This window comes from Dromaius novaehollandiae, chromosome 3 (assembly GCF_036370855.1).
Source record: "Dromaius novaehollandiae isolate bDroNov1 chromosome 3, bDroNov1.hap1, whole genome shotgun sequence".
Lineage (NCBI taxonomy): Eukaryota > Metazoa > Chordata > Aves > Casuariiformes > Dromaiidae > Dromaius > Dromaius novaehollandiae.
The window spans coordinates 103,407,838-103,430,548 of record NC_088100.1 but is presented as its reverse complement, the minus strand read 5'-3'; the positions used below and the strand labels follow the sequence as shown (position 1 = coordinate 103,430,548).

Genomic DNA, 22,711 nt, shown 5'->3' with positions numbered 1-22,711 from the left:
TACATTACAAGCTTTTCCTCCTGAGAGTTGATACCTTCTCCTGTTGAATCTTTCTTCAAGCAGAAAAAACAAAAGACCTTTCTTGCTGAACTCCAACAGAAGAGTATCCAGCCTTAAACTATTCACAGTGAGGAACCCAATTTCCAAGCAAGGTCAATATTCTCTTTCCTCCCTCTCCCACCCCCAAAAACATATGAAACATCATCAGATAATTTCAGAATAGTGCTTTATTAACCATTTCCAAAAGGAACAAGAGGTAAGACACCTGATCAGTAAGGCATGAAGGAGTCTAACCTGAAAAATCACATAGCTACCAGAGACCTAGGAGAGACATGCCCAAATCTTAAAGCCAGATGCCTCTGATCTTGCCATGGGTTTGTATGATGCATGATTTTGTATCAGAGATGTTCATGGACAAAATTAATACTCTCCCCATATTTCCTTCACTGATCTAGTAACCTCCCCAGGAAGACAAAGCCTCCTGTTCCTCAGCTGGCCCTCAGAACAATTAAGTGACATTCACAACTTACTTAGCTCATTGCTGTCGTATAGTCAAGAAAATTTTGGTGACTGTTTTGACAGGTCCTCATCTACACAGGTCCTGTGAGGCAGCAGAGTATTCAGTTTTTAGGCCACTGGCCAATAAAGCATAATCCACAGCTTCAAGGTAGGCATGCAATACACCCATACAGCAGACAAGCACCTTCAATATCTCACAAAATTGGGGCTCGTCTCTCTCTCACATCCCATCACTCCTGATATTGAGCAGTCAGAAAAGTAAATAAAAGTCCCTGAAATAAGACTGAACTCAAGGCTCCTCCTTCTCAAACTAGTTACAGCTTCTTTCCAGCCTGTAGTTTCTCTATATAAAATAGAATATGGTTCAAAAAGAAAAAAAAAACAAAAACCAAACCCACAAAAGCAAAGCAGAACCTTCTCAAAATAGCAAAGATGTTGTTAGTCACAGGTCTTCTGGGACCTATTGGAGATGTTGACCTGAATCATCTTCAACAGAGAAAGGAGTGAAATCCAATTGACTTTCATCTGGGAGCAAGCAACTACTGAGTTACTGTATACAAGGGAAGAGATAGGAAGGAGTAGAAGGGCTACAGCTCTTCTCCTTCCAACTCTATTTTGAAAGAAATTGGAACTGCTGCTTCTGCAGCACTCTCAGAGCCCAATCAACAAGACATACCAAGAACATCTGTCCACCTAAGCTTTTCAAATGGCTCAGATAGGGATGTGTACTGTAGCTTATGCATTACATGAGTGGGCCCACAACTGAGCAACTTCCACACATGCACAAGAGCAGAAACTAAATAATGAGGACATTTACCATTGAACATCAGCCATATCCCAGGTTAGGAGCAGCTGAGCAAGGAGTCTGAGAAACTAAACTTTGACTTACATGCCCAATTTTGTGGTGCTCTTCTTTACATTCATTCAGAGACATGAGAGATGCAAATGAACGATCTAACTTTACCCCACCTCAGATATGACAATGATGGGTACAGAACAAGGTCTTTGAGAAATTCACAATATCCATTGTAACATGCATCTACCTAACAGTGTGCTCATTTCTTGGACTCCAATTTGAGACAAGATATGTGTTGGTTTTATGTATTAGGCCATAAACAATAGCTTCTGCAACATAATTTATTTCAGATTTTATGTGTTGCTAAGCCTATATCCGAAGAAAGTTCCGAAGTTTGGGGAATACCTTCAGTGCATTCTGTGTTGTCACTTCTATAACTTCTTCAACTGGTATTCTTTTAATTTTGGCAATACATTCTGCAGCAACATAAATATTTTTTGGTTCATTTCTTACCTGCAGTGCATAAAAACAGACAAAATTACAGATCTCTACAGATGAGAGGTGTGTCAGATTCAGCACTTCCCGACACAGTTTCAATCAGATTGTGGCATCTATGACATTTATCTATTCTCCTTTGATTATTCTCCCCTTTGGCCATTCTTGAAATTTCTTCTCTTTTCCCTGACTCAGGAACCCTATCTCTTTAGCTACTTCTTTGACCTGTTCGTCTAAAAATTTTCATCTGGCAATGTCTTTCATACCTTTTTTCTGCTTACACTACTTCACTCCCCCACCCCAATAGTTAGCCTCCATAATGTGTGGTTTTGGAAATCTGTATATAAAACTCTCACCACAATTTACCTGTTTTTCAGGCCCCAGAGCAGGAGAGTCACTTTCTAAGCATATACTTTCCAGAGGTAAGAGTTTCACAAGCTTCTGTTTCTTGAAGAAAATAAAGACAACTGCTAAATGCTCTATTCATTTAGACATGGGAAAAAATGCAAGATGAAAGGATATGTTCTACATTTAAAAGCAATGTCCAAAGACTTTGGTGCCACTGACAGTATTTTATCAACAGTTTCAGAATGGAAGCAAAAATACCAGGAGCTGCTCAAGAAGTCCTGTCAAAAACAGGATAACTATGTCTGTATTACTCTCAGTAATAGTACTATTAATAACTAACACTTAAAGTACTATTTCCCAAACACTGGATGCATTATTATTTATTAAATTAGGTAATTATATTGCACAAAACACCCTATGCTTGGAGTTATCAATGTAATTCTCATTTGTTACTTTTCCGTACATATAGTATTTGTGTAACTTTTTTTTCCTCAACCCCACTTTGCTTTCCTTTCTTCAGGTTCCTATACTCATCCTTGTCTATGTCTATCCACATGACCCCCGTGCTTAAAGTATGCCTTTTCCTTTCTTACATTTGAGCTTACTACAGAAGCTGCTGATGGTGCAGGATGGAAACAGTCTCCCTTTTCCTTCCCCAGAATAAGAATTTAGCATAGCTCACAGCACGTCAGAGCAGAAATTACAAGGGCTTTCTCACAAAGTCAAGGGTGAATGAGGCCAATACAAACAGTCTTTAAGCAATTTAGCTGCTTCTTCACTCAGCATGCCATTTGCAAATCACATTTTTTTTCAGAAGCCTGTAACTTAGCCAAATATGAGCAGATTTTCTTTTTGGAGCAGGTGGGGACAACCACGGTATAACTGCCATATAAACCAGTCCTCTTCCAAATGTCAAGTCAAGTCTCTGTGCTAAAAACATTGCAGTGATACAAGTTTCCAAAGTAAAGCTCTCCAGAACACACTAAAGTGACAAAAAAAGCGCCCCATTTCCTCAGAAATAGTTGAACTGTTTTAGCCAGAATTTCCCTCCGAATGTCTAGCTATGGCAAAAGTCCCCAGATGGAAATTCAACCAGAGTTAAAACCTGCAATGCTATAAGCAGCTGAAAGCAGGCTCTACTATCAAGCAGTGTCTGGTGACATTAACTATAGGTGAGTACTGCAAGTACCACTTCAAATTGCACAGACTTGAAAAAGCACACTTTTGAGCTACACAACAAAAATGTAATGTTTTTCATCCTGGATAAGCTGAGAGCTATTACTTGAAATGATCAAGCACCAAGACAGAGCAATGCCCTTTAAATGTTACCTGTTCACTCCTTATAATGGAAGGAGGGATGGAGAAGAAGTATCCAGCTTTCACCCCTTCCATCGCGACAGATGGCTTCCCATCAAATGCATGGAGTAACACATTCCCAGCACCTCAGAGAACAGAGCCAAACGAATTCATTAACAGTGTTTACTGTAGGTCTGCGACGTCAGCTTCTGATGGGACATTGGTCTCATCTTTGGGTACATGAAACTTGGGAGGAATGGTTCAAACTGATAAGAGGACATGGCAAAATTGAAGTTCTGTTGACAAAAACAATGAAGAACAAAGTGCACTAAAAATATACCTTGTTCCTTTAAGAGATTAATGGTTGGTCTTCCAGCTGAGCGGGAATGAACATTTCTGCAAAGCAAGGAGAAGCCTGGCATGAGGGAATTCTGTAGAATACTTTCCCCGACATACAAACACAGATGAACTGACAGCAGCTAAGGGAGGAAAGAAAATGATTAATCTGTATTACATCTCCTATTAGGAAAGAATTCTACAGATATATAAATGAAATGTTTTAGCTACTGTGAAGATACAGCAACAACAAAGCAAGGACAGGACACATAAGACCACTGTATTCAAGAGGAAACATAGGGAAAACTCAACAATTACATCTCAAACTGTACACTGACAGGCTGAAAATGCCAGTGTAATCCATGTCAGAAAAGTTCCATGGGCTCTTAGTAATTATAAATCCTGGGAAATATTTCCTTAGGTTTTTGAGAGCTAGAAAATTCTCCTATTACCATAAACAAAACATACAAAGGCAAATCCAGTCTTCTTGCTAACTCGACCTGCTTGGTCAAAACTTGTCTTTGTCCTTCCTTCTGTTCATCCGTGCTGGCAAATCTGGGAGAGAAATCTAGTCCAACCTAGAGTACAAGAAGAGAAGTGAGAAAATTTCACATATCTAAAGCTTGACTAAACCACAATACCATATATAAAGGAAAATATGCCTCAAACCTGCAAGCCATTTAAAAAATATATATGCTAGAGACTGCAATTAAAATGAGCTCATCTGTAATTTTACTAATAAAAGAATTCATTCTCAAACATCAGCTTTTCAACTGTGAAAACATTTGGGAGATAGCTACAAGTTTATTTAGCATTTTAATCTACCTCTGTTTTTCTGCTCTTTTATATATTACTGAATATTATTTCAGATCTGGATCACAATAGAAATGGAATTTCTGAACTGAACTTAGTACTATCTCTAGCAAAAATTAGCCATTAATCCTATACTTTTTTGATTTAAACACACTCAAATGAAATTTAACGTTTGTCAAAGCAGCCCAATTCACAGAACTGAAGTCCTTGATGTACGATACAGGTGCAACACAACAAGTTTAGCTACAAAGCTCTGCCAATAACTGGTTTCCCTGCAGCAAGTACAGAACCAGCCACAAGCCCCCCTGCTACCAACACACAAAAAAGGTAACTGTATCCTAAAGTTTTCAAGCCTCAATTAGTTTACAACCAAGTATAAGACAAGAGACAACATATGGATATAGACAGACAAGGAATCATGAGGAAGCAACATTACAGAAGTCTACAAGGTATGCTGAAATCAAAGTTTAGCCTAACTGTCAGGGCAGGATGGAGGAATGATCTGAATGAGGGTAAGTGTGACTCAGTGTTTCACTTTGCCAGAGAACAGGTCAAAAGGAATCCATGTATAAGAGAATATACCGTAATTTTGCAATTCTTCCTACTAAATTTACTAGCATAAGTGTCATTTATTTCCTAATAACTATGGAAAAGATGAGATCAAGCAAATATATGAAGGCAAGTACAGTAAGGCAATTAAAAAATCAGACTCTCCACTTGTTCAGCTTGTTAGTAATATTTATTGCATATAGAGAACCAAGTATTCACTAATTGTAATTCTGGTGACAGGTGCTGCCAAAACCACAGCTATTTAGACAAAATATGGGATTCTACTTACTTCTCCAATTGCTACCAATTTATCTTTATAGCGTTCTATAAGTGGCAGTGCAGCATCCAGATCCTGCAAGAACAAATTAAAGAAGTAATCCTCACGGTCCTTATAAGACCGAAGCAGTATGAATTCAGTATCACCATTAAATAGGATTTCCCTTCACTGTTCTTAACTTCAGCATCTTCAAAGTTGCTACTACAGTAAGTGAGACTTGAGCGGTCAGTAAGATTTTAGAAACCAGCAGGATTCCCCTGCTTTACTCAGTGACCCTTCATGTCAAGCTGCTCTTTCCATAGGAGCTGAAGAGTTAACCAAAACAAGATCCATAAGAAGTCTGACGTTATACGGCGGCAGGCAGCCGTCCAAGTTTTTCAGGTTAAAGGCACAAATGGTTAGCTTTCCATTTCCTGCGCTAACAAAGGGACAGCTGCAAATACACATGCGTTATGTTTGCTGTAAACAAATCACTCGCCTGGGATTTTAGAGATGTTTCACTGTAGCATCTGTAATACAGCTAAATGACTTCAGCAAACAAATTTGCTCTAGGACTAACGTAGAAAAATGGTTGTGTTGAGAGACCTTGGGATTTGGTCCGCTGTGTTTTTTATATTGCAGAAGCACATAAAAATCACAGGGCAGATATGAAGTTTGATTAGTTAGACCAGAGCATTCTTCACACATTGTATATCCAAACCAGTCCTAGTAGCATTTAAAAAGTTAATTAATCTAACCCGCCTGTATTTTACCTTTAAAGTAACACTACGCTGCTCTTCTGGTGAGACGTCTTGAACAGGGTGAACTCCTAGACACGGCAAAACAAACCCGGGGAATCTAGAAACGACACAGACGTCAGCAGCGTGAGAGATCGCAGACGGAGGCAGCTTATAGCCAAAAATGGGGACAGCCTGATCGCTGAGCGGGACAACATGCTCCTTGCCATTTGGCCGTCCTGGGAGCGACTATGTCCTGGCGTGGCCAGGACACCGTGGTGGGAGCTGGGGCTCCCTCGGGTCAGGCTGCAGCAGCTCAGGGCGCCAGCGCACATCACCCTCCGGCCCTGCCGCCGAGTGCCACTCCCACACCGAACCAGGCCTGCGGAAGCCGTGACGGGGAGCACCGCAACAGCCTCATTTACCACGTCTAATGTAATATATGTATTTTTAAAGAAGCCAGGTGCCGCAGCTCGCAGTGGCTTTAAGCGAATGACGGGTATCGGGTGTGGAAAGCCAGAGTGAGGAGGGAGGGGGGCACCCACAGCCGGGGGTGCCCGGCCCCGAGCAAGAGGAGACGTCGCGGCCCGACCCGCCCTGGTCCCGGCCCCGGCCCCGGCCCCGGCCCCCGCCCCCCCGCACCTCTCGGCGAGCTCCGCGACCCTCGCGAACTCCCCCGCGTGCTCCGCCACCACGACGAGCGCCGACACCGCCGCCTGCGACAGACAGAGACCCCCGCTGTGGCCGAGGGCGGGCGGAAGGGGGCCGCCGCGGGGCCGGGAGCCGAGGCCGCCCCCGCGCCGCGCTGCTGCTGCCGCCGCCGCCGCCGCCGCGCTACCTGCTCCGCCGCCCGCACCACGGCCGCCACGTCCTGCGGGAGACACGCGCCGCGTTAGCGCCAGGCCACCAGGCCACCAGGCCGCCCCGCCGCCGCCGCCCGCCTCCCCCGCGCGGCGCCGCGCTCACCGGGAGGAAGCAGGGCGCGGCGAGGTGGCAGTGACAGTCCACCAGCCGCGCCGCCGCCGCCATGTCGCACCGCCCCTCCCCGCCCCGCGGCGGGTTCCGCTTCCGGGGCCGGCATTTTCGGTTCGGCCGAGGCGGGAAATGGCGGCCGGGCCGGCGCCGCTGCCGTTGCCGCTGGGGGAGGCGGGCGCGGGGCCGCCGCCGCCCAGCCCGGCCGCCGCCGCCCGGCGGGACCCGCGGGTGCAGTGCTGCTCGCGGCGCGCCGTGGGCGAGGTGGTGGCGCTGTGCGCGCCCTTCGTGCGGGCGCTGGCCCAGGGGCTGCCGGGCGGCGCCACCGGGCCCGCCGCGCCGGGCGACGCGCTCTGGGTGAGGCCGCGGGGCTGGAGGAGCGGGCCGGGGGCGGCGGGGCCTGTGCCCTGCCGGGGGGGGGCGCTGGTCCCGGGCAGCTTTTTAAGCCCATAAATGTCTTGCAGAACTTTGAAACAGCAGTACAGGAGAATGTCACCATTAACGGGCAGCCCTGGGAGGAGACGTCGGGTGACTCTGAGCTGCAAAGTGGTATGTACTTCTTTCCATCAACTTCTTTTTTTCCCCCTGAAGTGTAATATTTTTTCACTGGGCAGTTTTGCCTCCTGCTGTCTGTGGTAATAATGGTGCTCGTGGAGCAGATAAGGCTGAGCTATAGCTCAGACATGTCCAAATGCAGAGCTGAAGCGCTGTGCTGTAGGAACACAGCACATACTCTTCGGTGTTCATAAATTAAAAGAGAGGTAACCAAAAGGTATAGGAACGTTTATTCAAGAGTAAATGGCAGAGATGACAGCTTATTTGAAAGGTCATAGTTCTGTTTGACACTTACAGCAAGATTTTTATAGATCTTTAGGCACACATTCCAGCTATTATCGGTCACAGTATCTAAATAACTTTGAGGATCTGCTTATAACTACTAAGGAAGAGCAGCCTAGAGACTCCCAAAGTACCTCATGTTAAAATAGAAAAACTTAAGGTTTAACCAATTTTAATGGCAGCTATCTTGCTACAAGGTTTACAGCAAGCCTTCATGAAGTTTGTGGATGACATCAAACCAGGGTGGCGTACTGTCAACAACGCTCAAGTGCATGCTGCTATTCACAGAGGCCTAAACAGGCTGCAGAAATGAGCCTACTGGAACCACGTGGAATTCAGCAAGGGTGATAGCAAAGCCCTGAACCAGGGAAGGGGTACCCCCCTGCCGTGGTACAGGATGGGAACTGATTGAACTGATTGCCTCTGCAGAAAAGGGTATGGGGGTCCCGGTGGGCTAACCGTGAGCCAACAGTGCGCCCTGGCAACCATGAAGGCCACAGCCTACTGGGCTGTGTCAGCAGGAGAGTTGCCAGTAGATTCAGGGAAGTCATTGTTCCCCTTTGCTTCACATTTGTTGGAGCACATCTGGAATAGTGTGCCTAATGTTGGGCTTCCCAATACAGGAAAGATGTTATAATGAAAAAAAAAAACCCCGCTGTGAGGATAACTAAACATTGGAGGAGGTTGCCCAGAGACATTGTGTCATCTCTATCCTTGGAAGCTTTCAAGAACTAACTGGACAAAGCCCTACGCAACCTGGTCTGAATTTAGTGTCGACTCTGCTGTGAGCGGAGGCTTGACTAGAGACCTCCTGAGGGCCCTTCCAGCCTGAGTGATTGTGTTGGGGGCATTGGCCAACATTTCTTCCTATCCAGAGAAGAAGAGAAGAACTAGCAGTGTATGTTGCTACTATTTAATATAATAATTAAGTAAAAGTTTATAATTACTGCTTGCAGTGTCTTTTAACTGATAGTAATGGGGATTCTTGATAAAATGGTCTTCAAAGAAAATTCCTGTTTGATTCGTTTACCAATGTTAGTGTCAGATGTTCTTTGCCTGTAACTTGATGCTCTTCAGTTGCATGAAGCTGAAAACACAGAGGTTGAACTGATTGTGGAGGAAGAGCTCCTTGAACAGTTTTTTGTTCAGAAAGCTTCTGCAAATGCAGATCTAGAATGATAAAACTTCTGTTGTATACCTGGCACATTGCACTTTCTTCAGAATCCAAGTTCCTTCCTAAAAGAAAAAAAATCTCAATTCAGATCATCCTGAAAACACTTTTCCTGAGGAATTTGTTTCTATTTTAATATGGATACATGAGAGTAAAATATTTATCCACTGTTTTCAGTCTGTAGGTTTTAAAATACTGCTAAACTTTGCCCCATGAGACATCAAGTTCAGGTTTGACCTACTAAAAGGTCAAAAGTGCATTGGTCTCATGATACAAAATGCTGAACTGATTCAGCCTCACTTCACTATTTCTAATTTGTTCAAAAATTCTTAATAGAAATACTTTGTCCTTGTAGATAGTATTTTCAGTAAATTATCCTCTGTACAATCTGACTTTGTGCCAGCTGAGATACTGCTGTTTCCCTGTAACCGGCATAAAGTGGGTATAACGCTGTATTGTGCTCTCTACTTTGACATAATTTTAGTAACGTGCTTATGTCTGATCTTGATCCAGTTTGAATCACCAAGTGGTCTGGTATTTCATGCTTTTGGTGTTTGTGTGGACCAGCAGCTCAAGCCTTTCCTCTCTACACTTAAAGATTTTATGTTGATTTTTGCTCCCCCCCCCCCCCCCCCGGAAAACACCCCAAAACAAACAACCCCTCAAGTTTTGCCTGAGCAAATCAAATCATCCATTTGAGCAAATCAGTCATCTGGTGCTACACAGATTGGCCAAGAGGGGGAGCTCAAAACCTGTTCTTTAGCAGTAGATCAGGTGACTTTGCAAGTTATGCTCAACACATTAATGGGACCAGTGCATTAGTTCTAAAAGGTCTGCAAAAGTAATCCAGTTTGAAAACACTATCTTAAGTTTTAAAAATTGTTAAGTTTAATTACAGTCTTGGAGAAGCTGGTAGTAGGGTAACAATAGTCAAAACACTTCAGCCAACAGCAGGAAATATGTTCTAGATACTTTGTCTAATTTTATGATCAGAAAAAAATCCATAAAAGTTGGCTCCTACCAGATGCAGTCTGTTGGGCATTGGATATTGAAAGCAAATGTATTTTATTTTTTACAGACTGCACGTATCTAGTAATTATGATGGCCTCAGGATGCGGAGTATTTTGGGGAACCAAGTTTCATTAAGGTGGTATAGTATGTTGTTGAAGATTCATGGATGAATCTTAAACTGTATGTCTGTTATCTATGTGATATATAATCATTAGGCTTCTAGTTGGCCAGCGAATGTGTTTAAAGCTTGTAGATAACACAGATCAATCCAGTTTTCTTGCAGCGTGTTGCATTGCTTATCTGCAGTTTAAAAAATCAAGTTACTGCAAAAGACAGTCCTTCCTTTGTGAGCCTTTCTTCTCTTCATGGTTTCAGAACACACAGAAAAATGTTCTAAAATGTTCTAAATGTTCTAAAAATGTTCTAAATCTAAATTTTTTTTCCGAGAGCTTCACCCCACTCCCTTCCTTAAAAAGTAATTGGTCAACAGCAAATAGTGTTTCAGTTTCCATTTGGCTTTACAAGTAGTTCCAAGGCAGATGCCTTTATCTTCAGTGATAATCATGCATGGTTTCTTATTTCAGATATAAAACTTTTTCCGTATAACTTTGTTGGAAAGGGAAAAAAATTGTAGGAGCATTCTTATAATAACTTTGCATGCTTCTGATTTTAGGTTCAAACATCAAAATTCTTGAAGATCAGTTTGATGAACTTATTGTAGAAACGACAACAAAACGTAAGCAGTGGCCTAAAAAGATACTAATGCATGCTATCCAAACCATGAAAGGGGAGCAAGAGATGTTGGTGAGTAAGCTAAAATTTTCAGAAAATCTTTGCATAGAGTAGTTGCTGGCCATAAGTAGCAAGGAGAATTCACTGAATGTTGACCCATAAGTTCCTTTCCACAGCTGCTCTTGATTTTTTTGTCAACAAAATCATTTCTTTGCATTAATTTGCATTAATTTGCTCTTCAGCAAATTGAGGATTGCTATGAAGTGTTATAAAGTACGAGTGAATTGGGGCTGTGGCAAAGTTCAGCAAGTTACTTAGGCAGATTGCTTCAACATGATGACTCGTGTTAGAAGTTAGTATACACCTATTTATGTTGTCAAATCAGGGTTTCTCAAATCCTTGGCTGAAGACTGCTGTCGAAGTATTAAATGTTATGCTATATATAGGTAGATATTATCATGTGCAGCATATAACTTTCTAAAGATATCTGAGTTTTTCCTGAGCCCCTTTGTTGAGCTAATAACTGCATTGTTGATAAGCCAGTTCAGTAAAGAAGGGAAAAAAAAGTCATGAATAGGTGCAGTGATTTCTCTGTTTTTTGGCACTGTGTAACTACTGGCATTAAACAGCCTACTCACATTCTTGGTTGCTAAATTTCACTTTTGCAGCTATGCTAGGTCTGCCTTTTGCTTACCCGTTGATTAATCAAGAGCCAACTTTCTTTCCATCATTTATGCTGTCATCCTAAAGAGCTGCCATTTTCTTCTTGTCTCTTGAAGTACTTTTTAAAGTATCTGTCCTTTGACTACATTCTTAAACTTTATTGCTTTAGTGGCTGGTTAGCGCTTTATAATATGGCTTTGGAGAAAAAATCAGCTCAGTCTAGGAGTAAAAGGCTTGGATGTCTTTAAAAGGACTGTTGGTTGTTTGAGCCATTTCAGCACATGTACATATGTTTGTAATCAAATGTGATGTGATTTACTGCCCTCTGTTCAGAGGCTCCAGTTGGGTTGGAAGGTAAGAACATTTGCCGCATAAATCCAGAAATATTTCCTCTTTTTTTTTTTCTTTCTCCTCTCTTAATTATACCTTGCATATGTTGTACTATCCGCCTTCCACAGGCAAGCTGTTACTGCTTTTTGATAGATTTCTGCCTCAATAAAGATTTCAGAATTGCATTCTTCAGATTGGAAGCATGCGAATCCATACATGAATGAACTGCATCCTTGCTAGAGGAGAATGGCTAAGGAAAGGCTAGCGTTATGCAGTGCTGTAGTGTTGTAGTGTGCAGGGACTAGGTTAGGAAAGTCAAAGCCCACCTGGAGTTGAATCTGGCAAGCAACATGAAGGGCACCAAGAAGGGCTTCTACAGGTATATCAGCAACAAAAGGAAGACTAGTGAAAATGTGGGCCCACTGCTAAATGGGGCAGGGGACCTGGTGACAAAGTATAGAAAAGACTGAGGTACTTAATGCCTTTGTTGCCTTAGTCTTTATGGGTAAGACTGTCCTTCAGGGAACACAGGCCCCTGGAACCTGTGGGAAGGTCTGGGGCAAGGAATATTTACCCTTGATAGAGGAGGGTCAAGCTAGGGAACTTTTAAACAAACTGGGACCTGATGGGATGTACCCGCAAGTGCTGAGGAAGCTTGGATGAAGCGGATGTTATTGCGAGGCCACTCTCAGTTATCTTTGAAAGGTCATAACAATTGGGTTCTTGAGAACTGGAAGAAAGCAAATGTTATTTCTGTCTTCAAGAAGGGCAAGGAGGAGGATCCAGGGGACTTCAGGTCGGTCAGTCTCACTTTGACCCCTGGGAAGGTGATGGAGCAATCCTGGAAGTCATTTCTAAACGTTAAGGACAAGAAGGTGAATGGGAGTAGCCAGTGTGGACTTACGAAGTAGAAATCATGCCTGACCATCCTGGTGGCCTTCTACAATGAGATGACTAGCAGTGGATGCAGGGAGAGCAGTGAATGTTGTTTATCCTGACCTGAGCAAGGCTTTTGACATTGTCTCCCATAACATCCTCACAGACAAACTGATCAAGTATGCACTAGATAAGTTGACATTGAGGTGGAGTAAAAAACAGCTGAATTGCTGGGCTCGAGGGGTTGTGATCAGCAGCATGAAGTCTGGCTTGGAGGCCAGTCACCAGTAGTGTATCCCAAGGGTCAATACTGGAACCCATACTGTTTAGCATGTTTATTAATGACCTTGATGATGGGACAGAGTGCACCCTCAGCAAGTTTGCAGACAATGCAAAACTGGGAGGAGTGGCTGATACACCAGACGGTTGTGCTGCTGTTCAGAGGGACCTCAAAAGGCTGGAGAAATGGGCAGAGAGGAATCTCATGAAGTTTCACAAAGGGAAGTGCTAAGTCCTGCACCTATGAGGAGTAACCCCATGCACCAGTACAGGCTGGGACCTAACCAGCTGGGGAGCAGCTTTGCAGAGAAGGGCTTGGGGTGTCCTGGTGGACAGCAAGTCGAACATGGGCTAGCAATACTCCCTTGCAGTAAAGGCCAACAGCGTCCTGGGCTACATTGGGCAGAGAGTTGCCAGCAGGTCAAGGGAGGTGATTCTTCCCCTCTACTCAGCCTTGGTGAGGCCATATCTGGAGTGCTGGGTCCAGTGCCGGGCTCCCCAGTACAAGAGAGACATGGACATAGTGGAGCGAGTCCAGTGAAAGGCCACAAAGATGACAAAGGGACTGGACCATCTGATGTATGACGAGAGGCTGAGAGAGCTGGAACTGCTCAGCCTTGAGAAGAGAAGGCTCTGGGGGATCTTCTCAATGCACATAAATACTTTTTGAAGGGGGAGTAAAGAAGACGGAGCCAGACTCTTCTCAGTGGTGCCCAGTGACAGGACAAGAAGAAATGGGCACAAATGGAAATACAGAAAATTCCATTTAAACATAAGAAAAAGCTTTTTTACTCTGAGGGTGGTTGAACAATGGAACAGGTTACTCAGTGAGGCTGGGGAGTCTCCATCTCCATCTCCCTTGGCAATATTCAAAACCTGACTGGACACAGCCTGAGCAACCTGCTCAAATTGTTGACCCTGCTTTGAGCAGGGCTTGGACTAGACCATGTCTAGAGGTCCCTTCAAACCTCCGCTATTCTGATTCTGTACTAAAGAAGATGGGAATTTTTTTTCAGGAAGTAGTTTAAGAGCTTGTGTTACATTTCTAAGGACTAAAATTGACAAAGGGTAAATAACTCTTTAGTTTAGCCAAGCATCGATGATTTAGAGTAAGTAGAAACGTATTTGTCTTAAGTCTGGGATACTTCCCAACGTGTATTGCATTTTGAGATCTCTCTATGTATTGGCAATAGATCAAGTACTTCAAACAAAAATAAATCATCTAAAATACAGTTTGCTATTGTATAACACAAAGATTTAATATGACCTTTTAATCTTTTTTCAAAAGGAAAATGGTGCTCTACCAGTAGATGAGTTATTTAGTAAATGAGTATTTAGAATGCCTCTCAGCCTACCTTTCTTCTGTTGTTGATCCTTTCAGATTTTATAACAACACAATTGGATGATTATTTTAGTTAAGTGTCTACAAAATATGGGAAGTTTCTAGAGTATCTCTGGAAATGAAGTGGCATTTTTCCTCTCAGCTACTTCTGTGTAGCTACTAGTGGTTTCCCTGTTGAGTGAGGAGTTCTCATGTTCTTTTCAGACCCTGACTACTATTAAGATGCGTGTTTTCTGAGACATGAGGTAACTATGAAGATGCTGTACATCACAGAGGTTTAACTGGAGAGAACCACTCATTTAGTGCGATGATCTCCCCACAACTGCCAAAGCAAGACTCCTCCTGGAAGTTTTCAGTTGGTAGTTCTGTAGTGTTTGAGCTAATGCAAGCTTGCTTCTGTTTGGAGCTGTTACCGTAGACTTGCTAATAATACATATGAACTGTGAAAGTTTTCCTCTAATAGAACTACAAGGAGGAATAAGTAATTTTCCTCCTTCTACATTTTTTGGTTCAAGAAGAATGAGGGACAGCTCTTGAAGAGAATAAAAATATATAACTTGAAGATGATACAAATTACATTCCCTTGTCTTTGCTTTGTTTCCTCTTTCTCCAGTAGTCTCTTACTTACAATTCCACCTTGAATAAAACTAAACGTTACAACTTTGTTTCGGTCACAATTAACAGGTGTCAAGTCACAAGATGCATAGTAGGGCCAAAGAGCCAGAGAGCCTGGTTTGTGAAGGAGAATATTCTTATTCATGCATAAATACTTGCAGCGAAATAATAGTCATTTAAAGTAGTTTTCTTTTTCTTAGCTTTTTGTATAAATGTACCCTTTGTTCAAGTTTGCCACGCTGTGAAAGTTTTGTGAATGGTTCCTTAGAAGTCACAGCCGTTCTCTTTGACAGTTGTGCAGCAGATGGCAATGCTTCATCCAAAATTTCTGGATTTTAGGTTAGAAATCCTCATGCATTAATAATTAGAATTTTACAGACTAAAGTAGATCTTGGAGACTTGTGCACGGTGAGCATATTAACTGTGATAACCAGAATACTGTTTCCAGTAACCGAGTATCTATAAAATATGCATATGATATACTCTTTATCTAAATAATTCCACCATCTCCTTCCATTAGCCTTTCTCCATTGTTCTAACTAGATATATATTACAGCAAGAGGTATTTCAATTTTTTTTTTTTTTTAATATGCAGAAGCTCTACCAGCCCATTGTAACACCAGAAGAGATAAGATCACGACCTTCTCAAGGTAAAGATTTCTCAAGGGAGGGCAGCTGCATTGAGAGAATACAACCTACCTTACTGGCTAACTGTTAATGCTTAAAAAGTTTTCTTTAAGTTTATTTAAAACTGTTCAAATACTTCATCAAAATAGCTAGAAGTTTGTCAGAGCTGAATATATTGCTGCATCCTTTTATTAACTTGTATCCAGCTCTCTTGTTCTGAATGCTTTGTGCTGTTATGCACTGTACTTAAAGGCACAAGCTGGCCACTGTGTGGGTATTGCATAGAAATTGTCACATAATTACCCTCAACAGGTTTTCTTACCTCTTTTTCTTAACCACTGGTGAAGACAAGATGCGGAACTAGGTGGATCCTTGACATTAAGCTTTGACAGTTCTTATGTTCCTTTTATATAAGTACTAGAAATGTTTTGGTCTCTCTTCCTAGTCCGTCAGTTTCTTCTGGAGATTGAAAGTAGTTGTTCAGCACTGGGTGATGGTAGAGTTGACTCTCCTAATTTGTAGAGTATGTATGAAATTTTATCCTGTTTGTGAGATTTGTAAGTGCTGGAGAAGAAACACAACTGTAAACATTGCCCTAAGTTTGTTAGGTGCTTTTGAAAGGTTATTCTTATATAAACATCTTGGAACAGGGTAATAAATTCTGCAGTTCGTGAATGGGATGTGCTTTTATGAGGCTGCCCTTAAGAAATGGCAAATTCTAACTTGCCTGTTCTTAACTATTGAAAATGACAGAGTTTTCCAACACTGTGTGAAGTTGGAAAATGTGGTTACGGAACTCTCACTATGGATTACTGCACATAATATAAAGCTGGTGTAACAAACAGCATTGTTAAATAAAGTTTGAGAAGCAAAGCTTAAGCTTCCAAGTCTGAGCCTGCTGATCTGACTTTACTCTAGGCACCATTTCCTCTTTGTAAGCAGTAGGAGACATTGCTTCCAGAAATGCCAGCCTGTGCAGCAGGAGCAGTAAAGAGCTTCACTTCGTATTTGGGTTTCTTTCAGTTTCTGGTATCCGGATCTATGCTTTTCTGGTGTGAATAAACTGCTGCAGTTAGTAATAGCTTGCACTAAGGTACAGCCTTTTCAGGTTGGGTAACAGTGAAGTCTTAACCAAGACAACATAGAGTTTGTGCTGAATTTTAGTATCTATGTAGTCTTTGGGAAGTTTGTGTATCCCAGTTTAGCAAGTACAGTGGCCAGAAACCAAAAATGTTTAGATTACTCAATACCTTTCATTTCCTTTTTTCATTTCCCTATGTTTTGGAAGGCCTTGAACACTGAGGAATATAATGTTGTCCATGTAAAGCTCAACTTCTGCAGGCAGATTTCATTTAACTGTGTATCAGTCTTTCTGTATATCTAGAATAATCCAATTAATGATTTATTTTTATGGGGTTTTTTTAATTTCTTCCTTGGAACTTCATAGGATCACCAATCTTCTAATCGCAATATCCTATTGTAAAAAGTCTTCATTATGGACATATCTTTCTTTTAGAGAGCGTCCATTCATAAGCCTCTGCTGTGTATTTAAAGAGGCTGCTGTTTTATTTTTCCCTCCAAATGCTGAATGGGTGCATTTTAGCATCCATTTCCGTACATTGATTATGAATTCCTAAAACATATCTTATTAGTACATTGTGCATGTGGACAGACAACAAAATTTTGTCTCTTGCTACTTGTCTTTCAGCAGGAGGTCACTAACACCCTGCGCTAGAATATGGTGATTGACTTAAATCATCTTCAGTAGCACTGATGAGCTTGGCTTAAGATAAAGTGCTGTGTTTTGCTCCAGAATGCATTATGAGTGTGTGCACCATCGACTGGTATATTCTGCTGCAGGGACTGGTGAACCCCTATTGAAAAATAGTAAGAGTGGGAGGTGGAGACTAGTTAGTTCCCAGGAGCACACTTGCTTGTCTGCTGCTTGTAAGTTTTTGTTGATGTTGTGGCTTTGCAGAGAGAACTTTACACTGAAAAATGGCAGACAGCATGCAGACTTGGTTGGGTCTTTTTGTAATTTATAAGAGCTTAAGTCTTGACTGGGAGAATTATTATTGCTTGTAAATTGCTTCCAGTTTTCTTACGCATCAAAAATATATATTGTATTGATGATCTTATGTTGTTACTGCAATCAAATATATGACATTTTGTTCCCCAGTATTCTGCACCTGCTGCCTGCTTCAGTGTCCCTCAAGCCTCTTTTCTTTCTTTTCATATTAACCCAACAGAATTAATGCAGTTCTTATTGTTTACACTTGCAGAGTTAAGCTGGGAGAGAAAATGTAAACTTTAATGTAAAAGCTGACTGTTGCTACCCCGCTGGAGCTGTAAGATTTGGTTTATTCCCCTTCTTAAATGGGTTTCCTTCATCTCATTTTCTCCATAGTTGTGTTTATCCTCCTTATTTCTTACATTATTATCAAATGTAACATGAGCTTGAAAGCATCAAAACAGGTCTTTTTTTTTTTTTCCTTGTAACAGTGTTCTCTTCCTTTATTTCAAATACTGTCTTTGTTTCTTGTGTTTTGTCTAACCTGTAGGATTTCTAAGCAAAGAACTTTGTGGTTTGCTGTTGTCGAGACTTCTAGGCACTATTGCATATTTAGTGGTTAAGAGTAATAATAGTAAGATAAAACACATCAGCTGTCATCTCCAAAGCTATAATGCTACATGTAATTTGCATTGTAGATGGTTTTGCAAGTGAAAGGGATGTGCTGCAGGTTTAATATTTATGCAGGGACTCTGCAACTTTTCTGCCTAACTTAAGAAGTCAGTAGCAGGCAAGGGGGAGGGGGTGCATTTCAGAAGTTCACTTTTGTTTGGTTGGTTGTAGATGCTTACATGGCAGAGCTGAAGCAGCTGGCAGAAATGTCATCCGAACAGATCAGTGGCATAATGAAGGTGAGATCTCTGTGCACTCCAAGAGGATATGTTTTTTCTTTTCTTGATCTGATAAAATGTCATCAAATACGAGTTCTAACTCATCTTAGTTTATAATTTTGTACAAAAAAGCCTGCGTATGTACTTTTGAAGCAAGTACTCCTTTACGTTTGGACTATTGAAGATATATCTATAAAGCATTCCTTCCTCAACCAGGAGTGAGGAAGATTGCCCTGTGGCTATAGAAAATATTTTTACAGAGATGTCAGAATCTGCAGCATTTGAAAAATTAAAACATCTTCTGAAAAGATCTGTACAACGTCATGTAGCACGTGACATTTATTACTTTGGTACCAGCTTAGACATATACTGTAGTGTTCTTCTCATGTTTGTTCAGCTTGGAGGTGAAATGGAGGAGCATTTAAACTTGTGTGGAATGCGCTTTGCATGACCTGTGAGTGTAGACACTTGTCACTGTTTGGCTGGTAGCTCTGAGTTCTCTCAGTTCTCAACCTTCACCCATCATCCTAAGGACCATCTCTGCGGATGCTTTGGTGCATGTCAGATTCTAATTTGTTCATTGCAACCCTTACTTTTCCCATGTAACTTGAGATGCTTGGACTTGTTTTTGCAGTCTCTCCCAGCACTAATAGAAAGAGCAGAAGGTTTTTCCGAAGCATTAACTTGGCAACCAACCTTGGAACTCTGCAAGCTGCGGCAAGAAGTCTTTGCTGGTTGTAAGGTGAAGGAGGAAAATAATGTCCAAAACTTCATACCACCAGTAGAAGTCACACCAACAGACACTGATACCAATAAAAATACTTATATTTTCTTGAAAAGAAAGAGAACTGCAGACTCACCACAAGCAAGACGCTATCCACTGCGCCGGAGGAAAATTGCTCTCAGCACGTGAATTTCTCATTTAGTATTTTTAGATTTGAAACTCAGTTGTATTCTTGTTCAGTGCATTCTGTTTTTTTTTTTTTTAACCTTCTTCTCCCCTCTAATTCAGTGCTATACCTAAGAACTTTCTTAATTATTTAGTCTTTGATCTTTTTAAATATTTCTCTTCTTACAGTTACACTGGTAGTGTATGAAAGCCTAAACATATCAGTAGCACCTATCCAGCAAGTGTATTTACTGATTAACTCTCACTTCTTGCTCTTTTATTACAGGACTCAGCGTGGGTCCTGATGCTTCAAAGAGTTGTGCACATGCTTTATGTATGTGGGCAGTCTTTTTGTAGCCCACTGACTGCTCATTTACATTAAGCATGTGTCTAAAGAGGTTGGAGAGTATCTTGTTCTCCAGATACACCTTCATCTATACTCATTTGGGTGACTCTTTTCTTTAGTAAGTGAATAAAAAAAGAATTTCACACCAGAGCGTATTTCAAAACACCGTTTTAGTGTGGTATTACAGTTTAGAAAATCCACATGTAAATGTAAAATTGGTCCTTGCTATTAGACTTTTCCTGAATTTAGGTCAGCTGGACTTATTTATAGTCATGGTTGTTTGAACTTGGAGTTTTTTATATTTGTATATATTTACCTGCAGTATGCTATTCTGAACAAGAATGGACTGTATGTATCTTATCTGATATTTTCATTTCATGTAATCCAAGTATGTAGTCTGGGGGTTTCCTGGACAATATTTCTACACATTACAGGATCTTGACTTCGGTCATGTATGCATTTGTGATATTTGACTAAACTTTTAAAATCAGTGTAGAGTAACAGTAAATGGTATTAAGTTGAGCTATCCTACACTTTTTCTTACACATTTGTACCTAGACAATTGCACAGTACTACTAAATTGAGCAGCGTGCCTTAACCATTCCTAACTCCTCGCTTATGATTGCATATGCTTGCCATATATACTCATGTCTAATGTGTGTTTTCTCACACAGTAATTTGAGTTTTTTGAGAAGTGTTATTAGTGAAATGTACTGTAGTAAGGAGGTGGTCCAACTTAATATTTAAGAAACTGAAAATTTTCAAGAAAATGTGTGATGAATTTTAGCATCATTAGATTTGAAAAAGTGAGCATCTGTATTGAGATTCTGTATATTTAATCACATGTAAATACGTGTTTCAGATCTCTTTTGTATATATGAACTTATGTTTTTATACCAAGCAAATTAAATCAATTAAGAAAGATCAAAGTTGCAGATCATGTTGTCCGTTCTAATCCTGGCTTTAGGGTACTAACACTTCAGAGGACATCTGTGTTAAATTCTGGCTTGAGTAACTGAAGTAGTTCCTTTTAGTGCCTTTGAACTCACAACTGTTATTAATCTCAGGGCTACAAAGCCTCTAATATAAGAGAGGACAGGATGTGTGAGGGACTGGAACTGCAGAGCTGCGGAACATGGGACCAGGACTTTTTCACAGTGGATTGCTGTTCTAGCTCCTTTGCTTATGTATGCGCCTTGCTGGGTTGAAAATCCTAACCATCACTCTCTTCATCAAGATCCGCACACATTCTTTAATATGAATGTTTCTAGACTAAGGTGGGCACTGCAAAATTTTATGTCTACCATTATAGTATTTGAGCAATTTCTATGTTAATAGAGGAATCTTGCTGAATAATGATAGGCAGGTAAAGAACATGGCTAGCATTTATAAGGAATAGGCACATTTCTTTGAAGAGGTCCCATCTATAAAGGCCAACATAAGACAAATGTCTTAAGGCTTAAGTGAGAGCACTGTGGATTAAGACCTAAGACGAATTCATTAATTCACTTATTACAGTGCATGTTAACACTTGCAGTCTGACTGTCCTGCAGTCTCCTAGGTATGGGATTGAAAGAAGTGAAAATGGATGCATGGTAAATCATGCCTTATCCTGTACCCCTCATTTCAGTCACTGTTGCATGGAAAAAGAAAACATCTGGAAATACTGGCCAAATACATGGCATAAAGAAGGGTAAAGAAAACAAATCAATAAAGATCCCAAGTACAGTATTTAAACTGTGAGTTTACAGATCTCTGGGGGCCACTTCTGGCCAAGGGGCAATGGAAGGTGTCAGAGGCCCTCTCATTAAATGAAAGTCAGGTGATGAGCTGAATTCAGCATTTGAGTGTTCGGCTGTTTTTCAGATGTTTGTTAAAAAATTCTATACCAAGAGGTATTTGCAACAAGCAATGTCTGGGATATATTTTCCCACTGTCAGAAATGAAATATTTATTTCACATTTTCCCATTCCAACAGCATTGTGTCCTTTAGTTAACTTTTCATAGAAATCTGCAATGTTGTGCAAGACGGTCTAATCAGGCTTCTACTGAAATGTCACAACATTCAAACTTCTTATTTTTAACTTGGGGCGATTTGGTATTGCATCAAGAAATGTCTGGTAGTTTTTCTTAATATAGCCTTTGACTTTTGTAAGACAGCTCAATAGTGATGGATGCTTGGGAACATTTGCAACCAGGTTTTGAATTTCTTAGCTTTTTTTAGGTGAGATGGAACGTCTCTCTGCCGGTAAGTACTGTCAGCACTGCGCTTATCGCTAGTGAGTGGTGAGCCATCCCTACCCAATACACATTTACCAATCGGAGCAGTATCCGCATGCTCTTTCGCTGTGCGTAGTTTTCTGAGCAGAGGCTTCGCACACAACATGCAGGGGAACTCCTGTTCCAGAAATCTTCCCATGGATGCCAATGGCAGTCTGAAAGTTTGGGCACGTTGCGTTCCGAAACCCAGTTCTGATTCGTGCCGCTCTTCAGAAATGCCGTGCTGCGTTAAACTGCATTCAGCAACTCTAGCCTGAATGTGTGTAGGTTGCTTCACTGCAGACAAAAATCACTGATAAACTGCCACTATAAAATGTAAACTCAGCTGACTAGTCTGCTTTCTGGACTTGTTTTCTCTCTCCTGTATAGAAATGCTCTGCTGTTACTGCTATGTTACTTGGAATTACTGTGTAGGCATTTCTACAGATGTACCAGAGATAACTTTAACACTAAGCAGAAACATGTTCCCATAAGCAAATTTTGACTTTTCATTTCCTTTGCCACATTGAACAAGAGTGGACCATACTCAGGCTCAGAGGGACTTTTCTGTGACTTGTCCCGTATTTGTGGGATCCTGGAAACCTCCTTTCTCTACCGTATTTGGAAGGCATTGGCTGTTGCCAGGAGTTACTCAGCAGGGTAGTTATACAGCACTAACAAGTCCTTGGTAAACTGGTCAGCACTTGGTTCAGTTA

General features: G+C 41.4%; 2 protein-coding genes across 5 annotated transcripts; one reads left to right on the top strand and one right to left on the bottom strand.

The window, feature by feature from the left end:
- Window positions 1-209: 209 nt before the first annotated feature.
- TATDN3 (TatD DNase domain containing 3) lies at window positions 210-7,250 on the bottom strand. Of its 3 annotated transcripts, none has more exons than XM_064509669.1 (10): window positions 7,112-7,250; window positions 6,984-7,016; window positions 6,788-6,861; window positions 6,182-6,266; window positions 5,442-5,504; window positions 4,243-4,368; window positions 3,795-3,933; window positions 3,488-3,600; window positions 2,177-2,257; window positions 210-1,828 (listed from the first exon to the last, which is right to left on the bottom strand). In XM_064509669.1, the coding sequence occupies exons 1-10, from the start codon at window positions 7,172-7,174 to the stop codon at window positions 1,685-1,687; spliced, it is 921 nt and encodes a 306-aa protein (XP_064365739.1). In that variant the 5' UTR covers window positions 7,175-7,250; the 3' UTR covers window positions 210-1,684. The 3 variants fall into 3 exon arrangements, with proteins under 3 accessions (XP_064365739.1, XP_064365741.1, XP_064365740.1); XM_064509671.1 differs by having other exon boundaries at window positions 3,795-3,850; window positions 4,259-4,368; XM_064509670.1 differs by lacking the exon at window positions 6,984-7,016 and having other exon boundaries at window positions 7,112-7,202.
- On the top strand, window positions 7,188-20,665 carry NSL1 (NSL1 component of MIS12 kinetochore complex). Of its 2 annotated transcripts, XM_064509674.1 has the most exons (7): window positions 7,188-7,474; window positions 7,582-7,666; window positions 10,810-10,940; window positions 15,569-15,623; window positions 18,455-18,522; window positions 19,136-19,243; window positions 19,677-20,665. In XM_064509674.1, exons 1-7 carry the CDS (start codon window positions 7,250-7,252, stop codon window positions 19,770-19,772), a joined length of 768 nt encoding a protein of 255 aa, XP_064365744.1. In that variant the 5' UTR covers window positions 7,188-7,249; the 3' UTR covers window positions 19,773-20,665. The 2 variants fall into 2 exon arrangements, with proteins under 2 accessions (XP_064365744.1, XP_064365743.1); XM_064509673.1 differs by having other exon boundaries at window positions 7,189-7,474; window positions 19,136-20,665.
- Window positions 20,666-22,711: the final 2,046 nt, after the last annotated feature.